The 16,424-nt window shown below is 41.9% G+C and overlaps 1 protein-coding gene across 2 annotated transcripts in view; it reads left to right on the forward strand.

Annotated features, from left to right (window-relative positions):
• Positions 1-16,424, forward strand: part of HIPK2 (homeodomain interacting protein kinase 2) — a 172,057-nt gene that overhangs the window by 131,496 nt on the left and 24,137 nt on the right. The window contains exons 7-10 of one of the 2 annotated variants that reach the window (XM_079150093.1): positions 1,110-1,272; positions 6,726-6,933; positions 7,885-8,006; positions 15,188-15,330. In XM_079150093.1, the coding sequence (XP_079006219.1) occupies positions 1,110-1,272; positions 6,726-6,933; positions 7,885-8,006; positions 15,188-15,330 (636 nt within the window). The remainder of the gene's footprint in view (positions 1-1,109; positions 1,273-6,725; positions 6,934-7,884; positions 8,007-15,187; positions 15,331-16,424) is intronic. The other variant, XM_079150094.1, reaches the window with a different exon arrangement.

Genomic DNA, 16,424 nt, shown 5'->3' on the forward strand with positions numbered 1-16,424 from the left:
AAATAGTGGACATTTGTAATCTTAAAATAGTAAAAAAGCCATTGCCTTACCTATACTCAATGATTACATTCTAATTAAAATAGACATTTTAAATTGAAGATTAAATGGAAGTTTATCCTGCATGTTGCATGTGAGCAAAAGAGAGTTTAAGGAAATGAAGACCCGAAGTGAATGAGCAGCAGCATGTAGTCTCTGAAGGATGCTTCGTGATGGATTTTCAGGAACTGAAACAGTGAAGGCAACTGGAGGCTTCTTTTTCCTTGATACTGGTGTCTGTAATTAGGGTTTTGTTTCGATTCACCAATGCAATTGAGGAAGAAAAAGAAAGAGAAATTAGAATTTCATGTAACTGAGCGAGAATTAGACAAAAACACGAGGACGAAGGAAGATAGGTGGGGGGTAATTACCTGTGTATGGCAAATTACCTGTCCTCCCTGGGCTTTGGCCTCGTGCAGTAGAAATGCTAATCCTACCTCCATCTTGTGGATGTTGTAGGACTGAGTGAGAGATTACAAACACCTACCACTTCTCTCAGCAAGTGTCAGCACTATTATTATTTGTATCATTATTGTTTTCATGACATACCCAATTAGGTTGAGGACAAAGAGTAGCCATGGGTCCTGGCACTGGGTTGGAGAGTTCCTTGACCATTCCCTAGATGGTGCCGGTGGCCCAGGCTAGCCAGGAAAGGGGCGCACAGGTTTTGGGGGCAGGTACAGGCACTTTGTAGGCTATTTAATGTTTCCAGAGGGCTGATGCGTTTGTTTGTGGGCCAGAAAACACAGTGGAGATGAAGCAGTGAGGCTGGAGACTGGAGGCTGATCGGCTATGGGGAGTGCAGCAGGAGCGGTCACGCGCACTGCGATATCTAACCCCTGCCCTTCCAGGAGGCGAGAAAGGGTGGCAAGGCTGTGGGAAATCCCCGCCGAGGAGCAGCAATGGTCGCAAATGCACAGGCTTTATATGAAAAATCAGGATGTTTGGGGTGAATTTAAGTTTCGCAGGTTGTTGTTGATTCATCATCGCTCTCCATTTTCTCCCCTTCATCCTCTCTGACCCTCGCCCTGTTCCCTTGTCTCTCTGTCTGCCTCTGCTTTTTATGTGAACAGTGTCAAATCTTGTTTCCAAAACATGGAGATCTGCAAACGCCGGGTGAACATGTATGACACAGTGAACCAGAGCAAGACCCCTTTCATCACGCACGTGGCCCCCAGCACCTCTACCAACCTGACCATGACCTTCAACAACCAGCTGACCACTGTCCACAACCAGGTAAGCAGGGGCCAGAGGGGAACCAGGCAGGCTGCCCTCCTGAGCAGCAGGACTCAGATTTCCCCACCAAATTCAGTCAGGGGACAGAACCCCTCTGTTGTCACTCAGCTCCTAAGGAAGTATTTGCCGCCATGGTGATTTCTTTTGAGATACCTAGGCATTCTTTCTATTGGCTTCTAGCCCCACTGAAGAGTCCCGGAAAGAACTCTTGGAGGGACTTCTAAGATGCCACCTGTTCCCACCTTCCTCTGCCCTAGGGTGGGAATGGAGAGAGGAGAGGCCATGACCCTTTTATGCCTGACATCTGCCTGATAGGAAATTCTAGAACTAGAAGGCACTCGAGTCCCTCCCCCATCCCCACACGACTGGCTGCACATGATTTTGTTTTCAAGATAAAACCTGTCCTTTCTCCAAGTCATGAGAGAAAAAAAAAAAAAAAGAAAAAAAACAGTTCATCAGTCTGTCACCAGGATCCTAGCAGCTGGAACTAAAAGGGACTGGAAAACTAAGGAAATTCCACAGATTTCCAACCTTTTTGCCAAAAATTGGCAGAATCCAGCAGCTTAGTAGAGTGCTTGAAACAGATGACACTCAGGAAGTATTTATTAAATGAATAATCTCCAAGTCCTAGCTCCCGCAGCATTTAGAATCTAAGACTCTACTTTTATTCTTTATCTTCCAGTCTTACCATTCCCCCAAAGAAGTGTCTCTAGAGTTTTCTTAATATCACTCTGTAATGACAATGATGTTTCTGTGTATGTCTGTGCGCTCACTCGTTCCTTCTGTCTCTCTCTCGCTCTGTCTCCCTCTCTCTCTCTCTCTCTCTCTCTCTCTCTCTCTCTCTCTCTCTCTCTCTCTCTCACACACACACACACACACACACACATACACACACACACACACGACTGTGAATGTGCTACACCTGAAGAATAAATACTTTCACCTGGCTGGCTGTCCACTCACTGACAGGTCCCCTCCTGACCCCTTCTTTCAGTCATTTTCCTGGCCACCTTGTGGCACATTAGCTTACTAAGGCTTTGCTTTATTTCTCAGCCTGTTATCTCTCCCTCTGCCCAGATTCTAGGAGGCTACCTGGACTCTACTGCCCCCTGGGGACCATCAGTGTTCTCGAATCCCTCCTTAGGGTAAAGAGCTAGTTCTCTTTTATGCTTAGAATCAAAGAAACGAACATTCCCACCCAGCCCGGAGCCCAGCTCTGAGGCTAAGGTGTCCACGGTGATGTGAGCTTCTTGACAGAATATCATCATGGTTTTCTCATTGCCTCCTTGAGTTTTTCCCATCAGTCTTCATCAAGATACCTGATCTTAACTCCCTAGTCCCAAATTTCCTATCCCCATCAGCCATCTGCCCACCCCATCCTACCAAAAAATCTAAGAGAGTACAGGGGAGGGTCCTCAGGTGCGTGCGTCAGGTCAGGTGAGTCTCCCCACTGGGCCATCCTTTCCATGGATATCTCTACTCCGCTGCAGAACTGTGGTCCTCAGGTCCCTGACCATACCACAGGAGGTCATTCCATCTTATCTGTAATATGACAGCAAATATAACCATGCCAAAGAGTGTCACAAAAACCACAAAACCAAAAGGATTTCTCACAAAAAGGCAGTTATAGAATAAAAACACCCCTCCTCTTTATAGCACTGAGATCTTTCAGATCTGGCTGAGGCCTGGAATAAAGTAGAATAGGCTAACAAGGTAGTAAAATGCATGGCCTAAAGCATCCGGTTAGGGGAGTCACGCCCCACAAAAGGTAGGAGTCTGAGATCCGGATCTCTGTTCCCTGGCATTGGATTCTACTATGCCCTATTTTTTAATATATCAGGAAAAAAATTACTCAGCACATACCTAGCCCTAAGCAGTAAGGCCTGCTTTCCCTCCTCTGATAATGTTATAAAATAATAGCATTACTAATAGTAAACATTTATTGAGAATTTATATGTTGCAGACTCTTCTAAGCAGGTCATAGTTCAATCCTCTGAGCAACAGTGTGAGACAAATACTTTCATTCCCACTTGACAGCAGGAAACTGAGGCAGAGCATTTCTCCCCTTACCCAAGGCTGCTTTCTTAGCGCATGCACGACGGGCTTGGAAATCAGCGTCTGGCATCAGAAGCTGTACTCTTGAAATACACATGCACACGGAGCACTACATGAGTCCCACCAAAGTCCTCAATGTCTTTCCTAGGTGGCATCTGCTCTCTAAATCTGACAAGACTCCCTTTGTCCATTAGTGTTCCTGGTGGCTTGCTTTCTACATGAATTCCTTCAAGTTTTTCTGCCGGTTCAGATACTAAGAGGCAATAAGTTATATCCATAGTTTTGTCAGAAGTAGGATATTGAGCTACGAAACAGTTCCGTGTTCCCCTTAACATGCCCAGTAGACTAGTCAACAGACATTTTTCCATATGGTCACTAATCTATGATCCTTTATGTCTTAAGGAATTGGGGTCACCAAGCTATAATTCTCAAGGAAACTGACTTTCTGAAAACCAAAAGGCTTTCTTCACAAAATACTTCCTAAAACCATTAGGTTGTCCAAAAGGAACATATTGAATAAAGAGTCTTGTCTTGGATATTTGTGGTCTGACTCTACGGATCAGCCACTTCTCTAACACTCCTTTGGACCTAGCCATCTACCAAGGGTTTTAATTTGGGTGTACAGACCAAGCTCAGACCCCTTTGTTTTGCACATCAGACCATTTAAACATATACTGCTTTCAAGAATCATTTCTCCGATTTTTGAAAAGCCCACGTCACCAGGAAACTTGCATTTTCTTATTATTTTCCATTTGTTAGTTGCAAGAGCTCCTTGGTCCTTTCTGTGCTCTTTTCACTCAGGTGACAGGCTAGTTGCCTTTCTCAGAACCACTGAGGATACAGAGTATTAGAAAACACTGTCCCCGCAGACATGCTCCTTCATCTTATCCTTACACAGGATTAGAAACTGAGGGAAACCTTCCGCATGCCTAATGGTCATAGTGGGGACTGGAGCCCATATTGGGATAAAAATTCCACTTGTTCTTGAATCTACAAAGAGCTGGAAGAGTCAAGCACTAAGGATCCCGTGGTTTGCATGACAAGACAAGCTATAAGCAAAAACAGACAAATCCAAATGCAGATTGGACATGCACAGGGCCTGGGAAAACAAGACTGTGGGAGAACTGTGGGAGAGAGCCACTGCTGGCTGCAGGGTGGCACCGGTGGAGCCGCCCCTCCTCCCCAGAGGCATCAGTCTGGAGACAACAGTACTGCCAGGCAAACCCACAGGAGCTGGGCAGACAGCTGCACTGTCCTGGTGAGAGCAAGGACAGGAGCCTCTGCTGACAGTCAGGAGGGTTCCGCCATAGAGCACAGGCCCCAGGCTAGGTCCTGAAGTTCAGGGACTTGGAGGGCCCCTGTGGGTCCAAGGATCTGTGTGAGACAAAGACCTGTGCTTATGGTGGCCTCGGAAACAAAGAACAGACTAACCCGCCCTGCCCCCAGAGCATGGAGAGTGAAGAAAGAAACACTCAGAAGGGAAGGGGAAGGTTGGCCACGGTGTGGGAAACGGGCCAAGGTGCACGTACTGCGTGTTAGTACTGTAGTCATTGGGAATTTGTGAGCAGGGTGCTGACACACTCAAGGGAGTCTTGGAAAGAACCATCTAGGCTGTGTGCCCAAAAATTGGAGGAGGAGAAGTAGAGGCCAGGACCTCTTCTGTTAGGGCCCTATAGGTCCCAGGCACTAGAAAGAAGCAACTGAAAAGAGTTAGTGGGTTCCAGGGACATTGAGGAGACAGAGCAGCAATGACTGGAGGGTGAGATAGCCCGACATAAGCTTGGAAACCTAGAGGACACTGTGCTAGGCCCCAAGCAGGGAGACACTCAGGCTATGGCCGAGGAGAGCCCAGGTATCAGCAGACAGTGGGAAAGCGTCTGTGGAAAAGCCACCATCTCAGGAGAGAGGGCGATGTGGGGAGGACAAAGAGGAAACACAGATCGTGTCCTCAGTAACAAGATTGCAAATGCTGGCCACATGTACGCACGTGTCCACCCCACGACCTGGAGGTAGAGAGGTGGGCCATGTGGCAGTGCAAACACGTGTGCGTGTTTTAAAATACGTGCCCTGAAAGCCAGATGTGCACACCATAGAAGTTAGCAATGATTTGCAAAGTAATTTGCTTTGCACTAAAACTTGAGCATAAAATCCAAATATAAAAAACATAAAATGAGATGTAGTCTTTTTTATCAAATTTGACATATATACACATTCCACTTGAAATGCTCTGTGTATTATGTGTCCAAGATATCCTTCTGGTTCTTTTCCTCTTCGTTCCTTAGTCCTTGAAACTTCTGGAAAACTTCCTGTAGACAATGTTGAACTTGCAGCCATCAGCAACCTCTGCCTGTCTTTCCGAAGGACCAGTGTGACAACACCAAGGGGAGAAGCTGGAGAATTCCCAGTTTACTGTTGTCTTCCTTCTGTAGCCTGGCTTCACAGAAGTCCAATCTCTAATGACATCTCTTTCTGAAAGAGAAAGGACGTCGTTGCAATGGCTTGCACTTGTCAAACCACCTCCATTTAAATTCTCTGGACTTACCAGCCTCTGCCTCCAGCCATAGTAACTGAATCCCAAGTGCATGGAGCTCAGACAAGAGAGCCAGCCTCTAATCTTTCTCCCCTGTGGGCGTTTCCAGCACACAGCTTTCCAGTCGCTGTGCTCTGCAGCCATCTAAGGGTCTCTGTGAACAGTAGTGCCCTTAGAACTGAGCAGGAGGGCTCCTTGCAGAGCCCCACTCTGGTGTACCTGTGGGTGTGTGGGCTTCCATGCTCAGATCCAAGGTCTTCAGCGCCTAGGGGCTTCTATGTGGACCACACCACAGGTCCAAGGGAAGTGGGTGTGGGCAGAGCTTAGATGTGTGGACTAGAGGATAAGACATGCACACAAAGCCCCTCCAGTTGGTGGGATTGAACCAAGGCAGGGAGAAAGAAAACAGGGTTCAGCTGCCCACCAGCCCCACCCCATCACCTTGGTCCAGGGCAAAATCCAAGGAATCCAAATTCCCTCCCCTAACCTGGTCGCCCAGGTTGCTAGGAAGGTGTATTTGTCAAAGTGGAAGGGCAGACAGTTCATCACAGTTTTCCAGCCTAGCTTTTAACTCTTCAGTACTTAGATATGTGGTGCACAGATGTTCCTTTGTATTAGGCCTGGGCCACACAAATGGTGGTCAAAGTCAAAGGGGGGTGTTTCTCCTGCAGCTTCCCTGCCTTCCTTGCCCTGAGGCTTTCAACAAAACTTCTGCTCCTCTCTACCTTTTGCTTTTTTTTGCTCTTGGTTTTGTTGTTTTGCTCTTCCTTGAGTTCATTTATTTGATTTAGACTCATGTCTCCCAACATACCACCGCCCTCGTTTTTTATTTGTGTTTATTTTTGTTTGATCCCCATCATTCCTTTAGGCTCCCACCTCCACCAGTGCCACTCTTTCCTTAGCCAATCCCGAAGTCTCCATACTAAACTACCAATCTACACTCTACCAGCCCTCAGCGGCATCCATGGCTGCAGTGGCCCAGCGGAGCATGCCCCTGCAGACGGGAACAGCCCAGATTTGCGCCCGGCCTGACCCCTTCCAGCAAGCTCTCATCGTGTGTCCCCCCGGCTTCCAAGGTGAGGATGGCAGAGCCAGCCCCTCCTCGGCTTCTCTAAGGACCACCTCTAGGGTCTGACACCTGCAGTTTTCTGGCTGCTCACTTTCATGGAAGAAAGCCCTCTTGGTTTCCTTCAGTAAGAGCTCTGGTATCACTGGGCTTGGGGCCTCCTCTCCTACTGAGACCAACCTAGAAACAATAGGACTTGTGCTTCAGCCCCAAGTCAATTTGTTGCTATTCTCACCACCTGCCAGGGATTGTGTCCCTGGCCAGCTGCCTGTAAATAAGCACATTGTCTGTGCTGCCATTGTAATGCTGATGTCAGCTCCTGCTCCCTCACATGAAATATCCTCTGTGTGCTGTATCTGTAGACTGCCCGTCTCTGACAGCCAATATAGGCCCAGCTCACATGGAGAATAGAAATCCGAAAAATACCGTAAAGTACCCCCTGGGGCTGCCTCCCCCAAACCATTCTTTGGCCAAGACACAGTACTCTTCTGTAGACTCTCCAAAGCTAGAGACGACTGTGTACCTTGTTACAATTTACACCGAAGCTCAAAATTTTATTCCTGCAAAGCCCACGTGTAAGCTTAGGTTGTGGTTGCTTAGGTTCGGTCAATGTGATTCCAAAACAGATCCATTCATTCTCTCTCTGACCCCTTTGCAGTGACCTACATAGGCATACCTTGATGGTCAGAAGCCCTTGTTGTCCTGTTGTAATTTGTCAACATAACTGTCCACCTTTTAACAATACAGATTCTTTAACTGGGAAACATTCAAGATTTCGGGAGGATTTTTTGTTTTTAATTTAAGTTAGAAACTAAAGGGGAAACTTCCCAAGGCCCAGGCAATATCTGGCTGATGGGTTGGGACTTGAAGATAAAAGATGACAGTTGGCTAAGAAGGTTCTCCCCATCCAGCTGTTTCCTGTCAACTAACTCTTCTCTCCTTCCTCTATCCTCCTGAATAGGCTTGCAGGCCTCCCCCTCTAAGCACGCTGGCTACTCAGTGCGAATGGAAAATGCAGTGCCCATTGTCACTCAAGCCCCAGGAGCTCAGCCTCTCCAGATCCAGCCAGGTCTGCTTGCCCAGGTAATCCTTTCTCCCACATTATTACTCAGTACCATTCTCCATATTACTATTGTGCACAAAAGAGGTATATCTCCACTAACTCCCTTCCCAGTAATGAGGTAGGTGTTTCCAGTCATAGGAATATATCTCTAATGTTCTAAATGATCCCCAAGTGAATTACCTTCCTAAGTATCTGCTTACAATTCTAAGAAATTTAGATACAGAGAGTATAGGGAAATTATTATTGTATCTTTGAAATGCAAATTAATCCTAGGAGTCCTAGGTTTTAATCCTAAATCCACTAGTAACTCTCATGACCTAAGGCAAGTCAGTTAACATCTCTTTGCCTCAAATCTCTTTCTCTTTCTTGTAAAATAGAAATGATTTTTTTGGAGCCAAAAGGAGCCCTAGAGATTATCCCCTCATTTTATAGTTGAAGAAGGAACTCACAGAAGCTGTGAGGTGGAACCTTCCTCATCTCGTCACATAGGTACTCTAATGAATGAGACCACAGAGATGAAAAGGGGTTGAAAATTTATAAAGTGTTCTTAAAATCTAAGGTAACAGTAGTGACACAGTGATAACAGTAATCAATTCTTGGTGACACTCGAACCTCAACAATGAATGTATCCTCATTATGCCACACAGTTTACAGTTGCTAATTTATTTAATCCCTACAACAATACAATAAGATATTTTGTCTCCGTTTGATAAATAGAGAAGCTGTCTATACAATAACTAATTACTGCCTTAAAGTCACACAGCAACAAGATGACAATGAGAACACAAACTCAAGAGGTCTCCTGCTAGCATCTGTTTTTTAACCACTGTGCTATGCTACTTCAGTATTATCATTTTTACTGTTGGTGTCAAGAACAGTTTGACCTAAATGCTGTTTAAAATCATGTTTATTTTTAGATAACATAGGTTCCCAAAGGCTTTTCCCAAAGTGTTCCCAAAGATACTTTACTTTTGTTGTCCTGTTAGAAGTTGGTTTGGGTTTTGTTTTTGTTGTTTTAATTTTTATGTAGTCAAATTGCATAGATCTGTTCTGGGTTTTCTTGTAGTACACTGGATTCTCTAATATCCTGCTGTCTTAATCATCATAACTTTAATATATGTCTTGGTATCTGGTATAGAAAGCCTTGTTCCCATATAATTCTTCAAAATTTCCTTGTTTAGTCTTGTCTCTTTTCCATATGAATTCTTACATCACTCTTCCATAGAAGGTTAGCTTCAGAAACAAATAAAACCTGACTTATATTTATTGATTGCATTGAATTTATAGTCACTTTAAGAACCACTGACATCTTTATAATATTGACATCTTATCCATGAACATGGTACAACTCTATTTATTATTACTGTCAATAAAGTTTTTCCTTGTAGGAAAAACTACAAGTTTTTACAATTTTTGTTACTGTTTATTTAATTAATCAAATTTTAGAATTTTTGTTTGTTTTATAGAAATATAAATGGTTTGGGTCTATTGAGTTTATGATCTAGCAATCCTGCTTTTGTGATTTGCTGTGTAGATAAGCTTTTTATTTGTAAAAGATACTGTTTTCTTACTTTTCAATCCTTACACTTTTTATTTATTGTTCACCTATCACTGGGCTGACCAGGACCTCCAAAACAATATGTAATAACTGTGGTCATATTGGACATCCTTAACTTCTACCTAACTTTAAAGGAAATTCTTCTATTTCCCCTTGGGTATTTTATTTAATACAAATATTTGATAGAGATATTTTATCTTGTTTAAGTTTTTTAATGACTATTGAATTGTATCAAATATTCTTTTTGTCTTTATTGGAATAGTCATGTGATCTTTCTTCCTTAATCTGTTAATCTAAAAATTACATTAATAGATTTTGAAATCTATCTTTTTATTTATGACATAAACTTTATTTGATCATGTTGTGTTTGACATGGTGGAATACTTTTTGATACTGGTTTCTGTTTGTAAATAGTATATTTAGTGTTTTTGCATCTGTGTTCTTCAGTTAGGAATGGTGTATAATTTTACTACCTTATAGAATCCTTACTTGATTTGAATATAAGATTATAAGTTTCATAAAATATATTGGATATTACTACCTCTTCTGTTTTCTGGAACAGTTTAGTTAATATTGACATTAACTATTTCTTTGTCTCCCCATTCTTATGCCCAAATTGACACTGTTCAAGCGACCACTAACACCAACTGGTCACACAAAATGTTTTCTGTTGAAGGGTTGTCAAAAGAGAACCTTATATATTTAGAGCAGGCCTATCCTTGTAGCTTCCTTTTGTTTCCATAGGTTAATGATGGGGAGTTCAGAAAAGACCATGATAGAGCAAGGGAAAAAACTACGACTTAGTCCAGGGACAAAGAAACTTGTTTATACTTCATCTGAGTAAAAATTCAGCCCAGTGTCCTAGTGCTCCTCTTCTGTGAGTCAAAGTCTAGAGATTACAAGCTTACTTTAAAGGGTGATTATAGACCCTTTTGTGTTTGCACACTTAACCGGAGTAAGCCAGGAACTGTCTCTTAAAAAAATAAACAGTATCTCTTCTTAGCTAAAATAGATATTCTGCATTGTTCAGTTTGGTGGAACCAACAGGCTCAGCACTTCTAAATTTGTTTCAGTCCTTTAATCATAGCAGGGTAGAGCTTTACCTTATGGTTACTTGAAAAAGAGTCTCTAGAGTATTGTAAATCTCCAAGTTGATTTAACCTAAATCTGTAATTGGGAAAAGTGAACAAAAATGTTGGTACAAGGGTTTTAATTACGACAGCATTTATAACAGGGAACTGCTGGAAGCGAATTCAATGTTCATCAGTAGGGGATTTGTTAAATCAATAGATGAATGCATAAAATGGAACACCATGTAACCATTAAAAAGGACATTGTAGACCTATGTGCCTTGACATGTAAAGACTTCAAAGATATATTCTTTAAAAAAAAAAAAAAACTGCCCTACCCAGTATTATACTGGTATCTTTTTGTTTGTTGGTTGCCTTTTCTATTTCTTACTGCTTATCACTTAATTCATGCCAATATGTTAGCCTGTTAAGATGGGGTTCTCTCCTAGATATTTTTAAGTAATCCTTTCAAAGGACAAAAATAATAATAACTTGCAAAACTAGTATGGTGGCTGTTTTTTATAGCAATAATTAAACATTTGAACCAAAGTCTTCATTTTTCTATGAGTAAATTTCTAGATATCAAACAGAGACATTCCAAATACTATTATTTACCTTCAATATATCCAAAAAGTTGGCAAAACCTTTCAAGGACTTCATTTGGGAAGGTTTAGAGATGGAATCTTTGAATCTATTCCTCATGTTATTTTCATTTTCTTTGATCTTTTCCTCCCCATAATAATCCTTATAGGGAAACAAGCCTCTGTAGGATACCCTGAGGATGTAAGCATGGCAGCAGGAGGTGTGATCCCACCCTCTCATGTCAGTGACATAGGAGTGACCTTTATGGGTCCTCTAACAAAGAAAACTGGTTAAATATTTTCAAAAGGAGTTGTCATCTCCATCTTCCCAGGCCTGAGCCACGGTTAGCATCTCGACCATCAATAGAAATTTTGAATGATCAAGTAAAGGTGGAAAGATGGGAAAGAGAGTCTTTAGATGGATAAAATATTGAATTTATCTCATTTGTCAAGTGGTAGGCTCCAAAACCCCCTTTGACTAGCATGGCTGTATCAAAAATCAGAAATGCCAGATCCTCATAGACTCCACCATTCTGTGCAGAAGTTTTTTGCATTCTTCCAACTCACTCATATCACCTGAATCCCTTTAAATGTTTTCCTGAGGACAAGATGTTAGCTTGAACTATATAAACTGTCCAAAATATCAAACTTCAATGCTTCTCATTTAAAACCTCCACTGAGAACATTTTCAGCAACCAGTCTGTCCAATTATTGTCTTACTATCTGTTTCTGTCTTGCTGGGCACTGGTATTATTATTATTATTTTTAATTTGTAGTTGTAGATGGACAGGATGCCTTTAGTTTATATGTTTATTTTTATGTGTTACTAAAGATCGAACCCAGTGCCTCACACATGCTAGGCAAGCACTCTACCACTGAGCTACAACCCCATCCCCTGATATTATTAATGAATGAGGAAAGACTTGTTTGTGCCACATGTATACAGTTACCACCAATGCCTAATCCCAAATAGGGGTGATCATTTTTGTGTTATCTCCATAAATGAAGACAGGATATTGGCTGACAACATGGAAATTAAGACAACCCATGTTAAATTTTCAGACCCCCACTGACTGGCTATATGACTTTGGGGAAGTTTTTGTTTTTGTGGTATTTGTTGTTTTGTTTTGTTTTGTTTTGTTTTGTTTTTGTTTTTGTTGTGGTGATCCCACCCTCTCATGTCAGTGACATAGGAGTAATCTTTATGGATCCCCTGTTGTTGTTGTTGATAATGGTGATGATGGTGGTGGTACCAGGGATTGAACCCAGGGGTGCTTAACCACTGACCCACATTTCCAGCCCTATTTTATATTTTATTTAAGACAGGGTCAGGATGAGTTGTTTAGCACCTTGCTTTTGCTGAGGCTGGCTTTGAACTTGCGATCCTCCTGCCTCAGCCTCCTAAGCCGCTGGGATTTTAGCCGTGCACCTCTATGCCCACCATAGTTCTCATGTTTAAGAGTGCTTTCTTGTTCACTGAATATAAATATTGGCATATAAATATATAATTCTCTATATGATCTTATTTCATGTTTTTTTTAACTCTGTATGGACATTAATTATAAATCTTTGGATATTTTGTTCTGATTTCTACATTGTCTTGCTTCTTTTTTGTTTATCTTGAACTCTTTCATGCTGGAAGCTTCCTGTAGTGTCTGGTTATCCTTGGCTGTCAATGCATATTTAATTGTAACACTCAAAATTTTCTCAAAAGGCTGGCAGATGAGAGGAGGACTACTGAATGTGGGCTTCTCTTTAGGCAGATAAGGGACGAGCCCAGAATGTTCACCACAGACCCCTGATCCTCAAATGTCGGATCTGTGACTCTTTTCTTTTGTAGTTCTTTTCAGTTTCCTTAGAGAGAATCATCCAGCTCCAACTTTGGGGGAGGTATAAACCTGCACACCAGGGATCTGGGAAATGAAGGGTTTAACATGCAGACTTACCTTAGATTCCTTCCATCTGCTGACCCACTTGGTAATTATCCATCCATTATCCTGCTCCTTAAGTTTTGCTAGCTGTTATTGTCTTTCCTCTATTCTCTTACTCTTATTAATTCATATTTTTTATTCCTTCATTACCATTTTAGTTTGTTTAGAAAGAATAATAAACACATAGGTTTAGTGTAACATGGTTCTGAGGAAGTTTAACCTCTCTGTTCATCTGAGAAATGGAAGGAAATAATAGCCGCCCCCACCCCCGGAACTCCAGAACTGGTATTCAGAAGTCAGAAAGTCTACTTAGGACTTAACTCTGTGCTTGGCACAAAACATGCACCAAGAAATATTAGCTCTAGGGCTGGGGAGATAGCTCAGCTCGTAGAGTGCTTGCCTTGCAAGCACAAGGCCCTGACTTCGATCCCCAGTACCACAAAAAAAAAAAAAGAAAAGAAAAGAAAAAGAAATATTAGCTCTATTCTTAGTAATAATAGTAAATTATAGAAATGTCTATGAAGGGTCATCTGAAATGGCTGAGTGTATCAGTTGAAGAGGTCAAAAATAGCCTTTTGTATCATCTCTTTGAAGTAAAATGTTACTATCTATTTGAGAGAAATAAAAAAATGATGACCTTAGCTTTATATCAAGATATTTTTAATATTAGTCAAAACTCATGCTTTTCATGAAATCTGAAATGAGTTCCAGAAGACTAAGCAGTAAAGATCTTACAGCCAATGAAATTATGATTCACTTAATATTTTGAGTTGACAACTGTCTTAACCAATTTATTTTTCTTCTTATTATGCATTTGGTAAACCTAAACTAATACTAACTATAGATAACATACTTGGTAGAGTGGCTTCTTCATTTATCAACAGATATTTATGAAGCACCTATAGTAGTATCTGTGGCCTCTAAACTTTCTGCCTATAGCAAAACAAATCAGTAGCAAGCAATATCAAAAAGTAGAAGTAATCTCATAGGTTTCATTAGCAACATAAGAGTAAGAGAACAGGAGAAGCAGGACAACTCTAAAGTGTGGTTATACCATTTTTATAAGCATCACTGTTTTTTAAACCTTGATCCAAAATGCTATCCATTCCAGAAGTGCTGGTCTATATATGAGAGTCAAAACACATGTTAAGCACATGCTCAGTTTGTAGAGAACCACATGAGATGAATTACCAATGTTGGTCATGTAGAGCCAGATGGAAAGAGAGATATAACTAAGATATCAAAAACTTAAATCCTTGACCTACCCAAGAGGTATTTTACCTTAGTGGTGGTCCTTTAGGTGTCCAACTTTAAAGAGTCATGTTCAGTCTGGATTATTTAGTGACCAAAGGCAAGAATAGTGATGAAGAATATGAAGAGCTTCAAACACAATATTCAAGGAGGAATCACCAAAGTTCATTTTAGATTTCTTAGGAAAATCTTAGTCTTTTGAAGATGGAAGCAATAACTTCCTAACAATCTCATTTTTACTTTGAGGAGTTAGGGTGATTCTCAATTAGGTTGAAGGTTCCAGATAAGAATGTCACTTCATACTCTTTAATCCACGGTGTAGGCCAACACCAAATACTTGTTCATCTCAGAGTGGTGTAAACTTAAATTCAGAAGATAACACAAGTTAGACCTGTAGGTACTAAATAATCAACCAAAGGTAAAGTATCAAATGGAGGACGCTAGATAGAAAGCTTCCTGAGGGCAAAGAGTCATCCCAACTCAACTCCCTCATCACTATGTGGCAGAAAAGTCAGTGAATACTTTTAGAAACTTCAAGCATTACTCATTAGAGCAAATCCACAAATAAATCATTTTTCAACATGAATGAATCTCTTCCATACAACTCTGTGTCCCTGCACTTATCTTCTATTTAGTTCATATGTGTTAGTACTGCTTCCCCTTAACATAATTTTTGAGACCAGAGACCAGCTCTCTACCTTCACACCCATCACAGGGTCTAGCACAACCCCAGGCACAGAATAAGTGTTGAGTTCGTGCCAATTATGTGATTAACAAATGTGGTGACTATATATGTCCTCTGTCCCACAGCAGGCCTGGCCGAGTGGGACCCAGCAGATCCTGCTTCCTCCAGCATGGCAGCAGCTGACTGGAGTAGCCACCCACACATCAGTGCAGCATGCGACTGTGATTCCTGAGACCATGGCAGGCACCCAGCAGTTGGCCGACTGGAGGTAAGCAGGAAACTCTTCTAGAGTGAGCACTGTGTCTGGGATGGGACATGTCCACCACTGATGCAGAGATTATGGGAGGTTATTTTTAAATAATGTACCAGGATATAAGAAAATTAGATTTATTAATTCATGATTATCTGTCATTTTCTACCCAAAATTAAGGTGCATCATTTAATCATCAATGGTATTCACCAGACTCAGCTCTGCATGATTTTTTATTTTTCTCAGAATTAAATTCCACTCTTAAAAAAGAAGGGTCTGTCACCAGGGAAAGAACACAGTAGACAGTCCCCAAAGCCTTTAGCAATTCTAGAAAGTGTTCTCAGGATGTTTGGAGACATAGGCACCCTGGAGTCTATATGCCATCCCCAGGGAAGGCTTGACAGAATGGGGTTTGTTTGAAAGGCAAACTCTGGCATGAACTCCACCCCTCCATGACTTCCTCATGGACTTGCTGCTCTGCGGTTTTCATGGCCACTTGACACTTTTCCGCAAACCTCCTCCCACCACCACCACCACCACAGCACCTCTTTGGAGCCAGATGGCAACTCCCAAGTTGTTCCCAACTCCTCATGGCCCTTTGGGCTGTCTCTCTTTCCGCATAAACATCAGGGCTGGTCAGTCCCCTCAACCCTCTGAGAGTCTCCATCCCACCTCGAAGTCACTCATAGTCCCTTTTCTGACCTAAAAGGCTATTGTAGATAAAGAGCTCTCTGGAAGAGGAACACAGGTAGAGATATAAGCTCCCAGTCAAGCCTTTACTACAGCTTCCTCCACCTTCCCTTTAACTGACTAGTAAAAAGAAGCAAGTGCATGTCTGTCCCCACAGTCCCTCTCACTCACCACACCTACCTGCATTCATTAGAAGCACTTTCAAATCAGATATAACAGACTTCCATTCCAGCTTTCTGTGACCAGGGCAGGTTACTTAACCTTTATGAGCCTTGGTTTCATCTTCAGCAAAGTGGGGATAATGATGCTTACATCATAGGATTGTTGGATGGTTTAAATTAAGACAAAACAAAAGCACTTGGCCTGTATTTAACATGCACCCAGCAGTGCCTGAACATGACAGTCAATAAATAAGCCTGTCA

Source organism: Sciurus vulgaris, assembly GCF_902686455.1.
Source record: "Sciurus vulgaris genome assembly, chromosome: 8".
Taxonomy (NCBI): domain Eukaryota; kingdom Metazoa; phylum Chordata; class Mammalia; order Rodentia; family Sciuridae; genus Sciurus; species Sciurus vulgaris.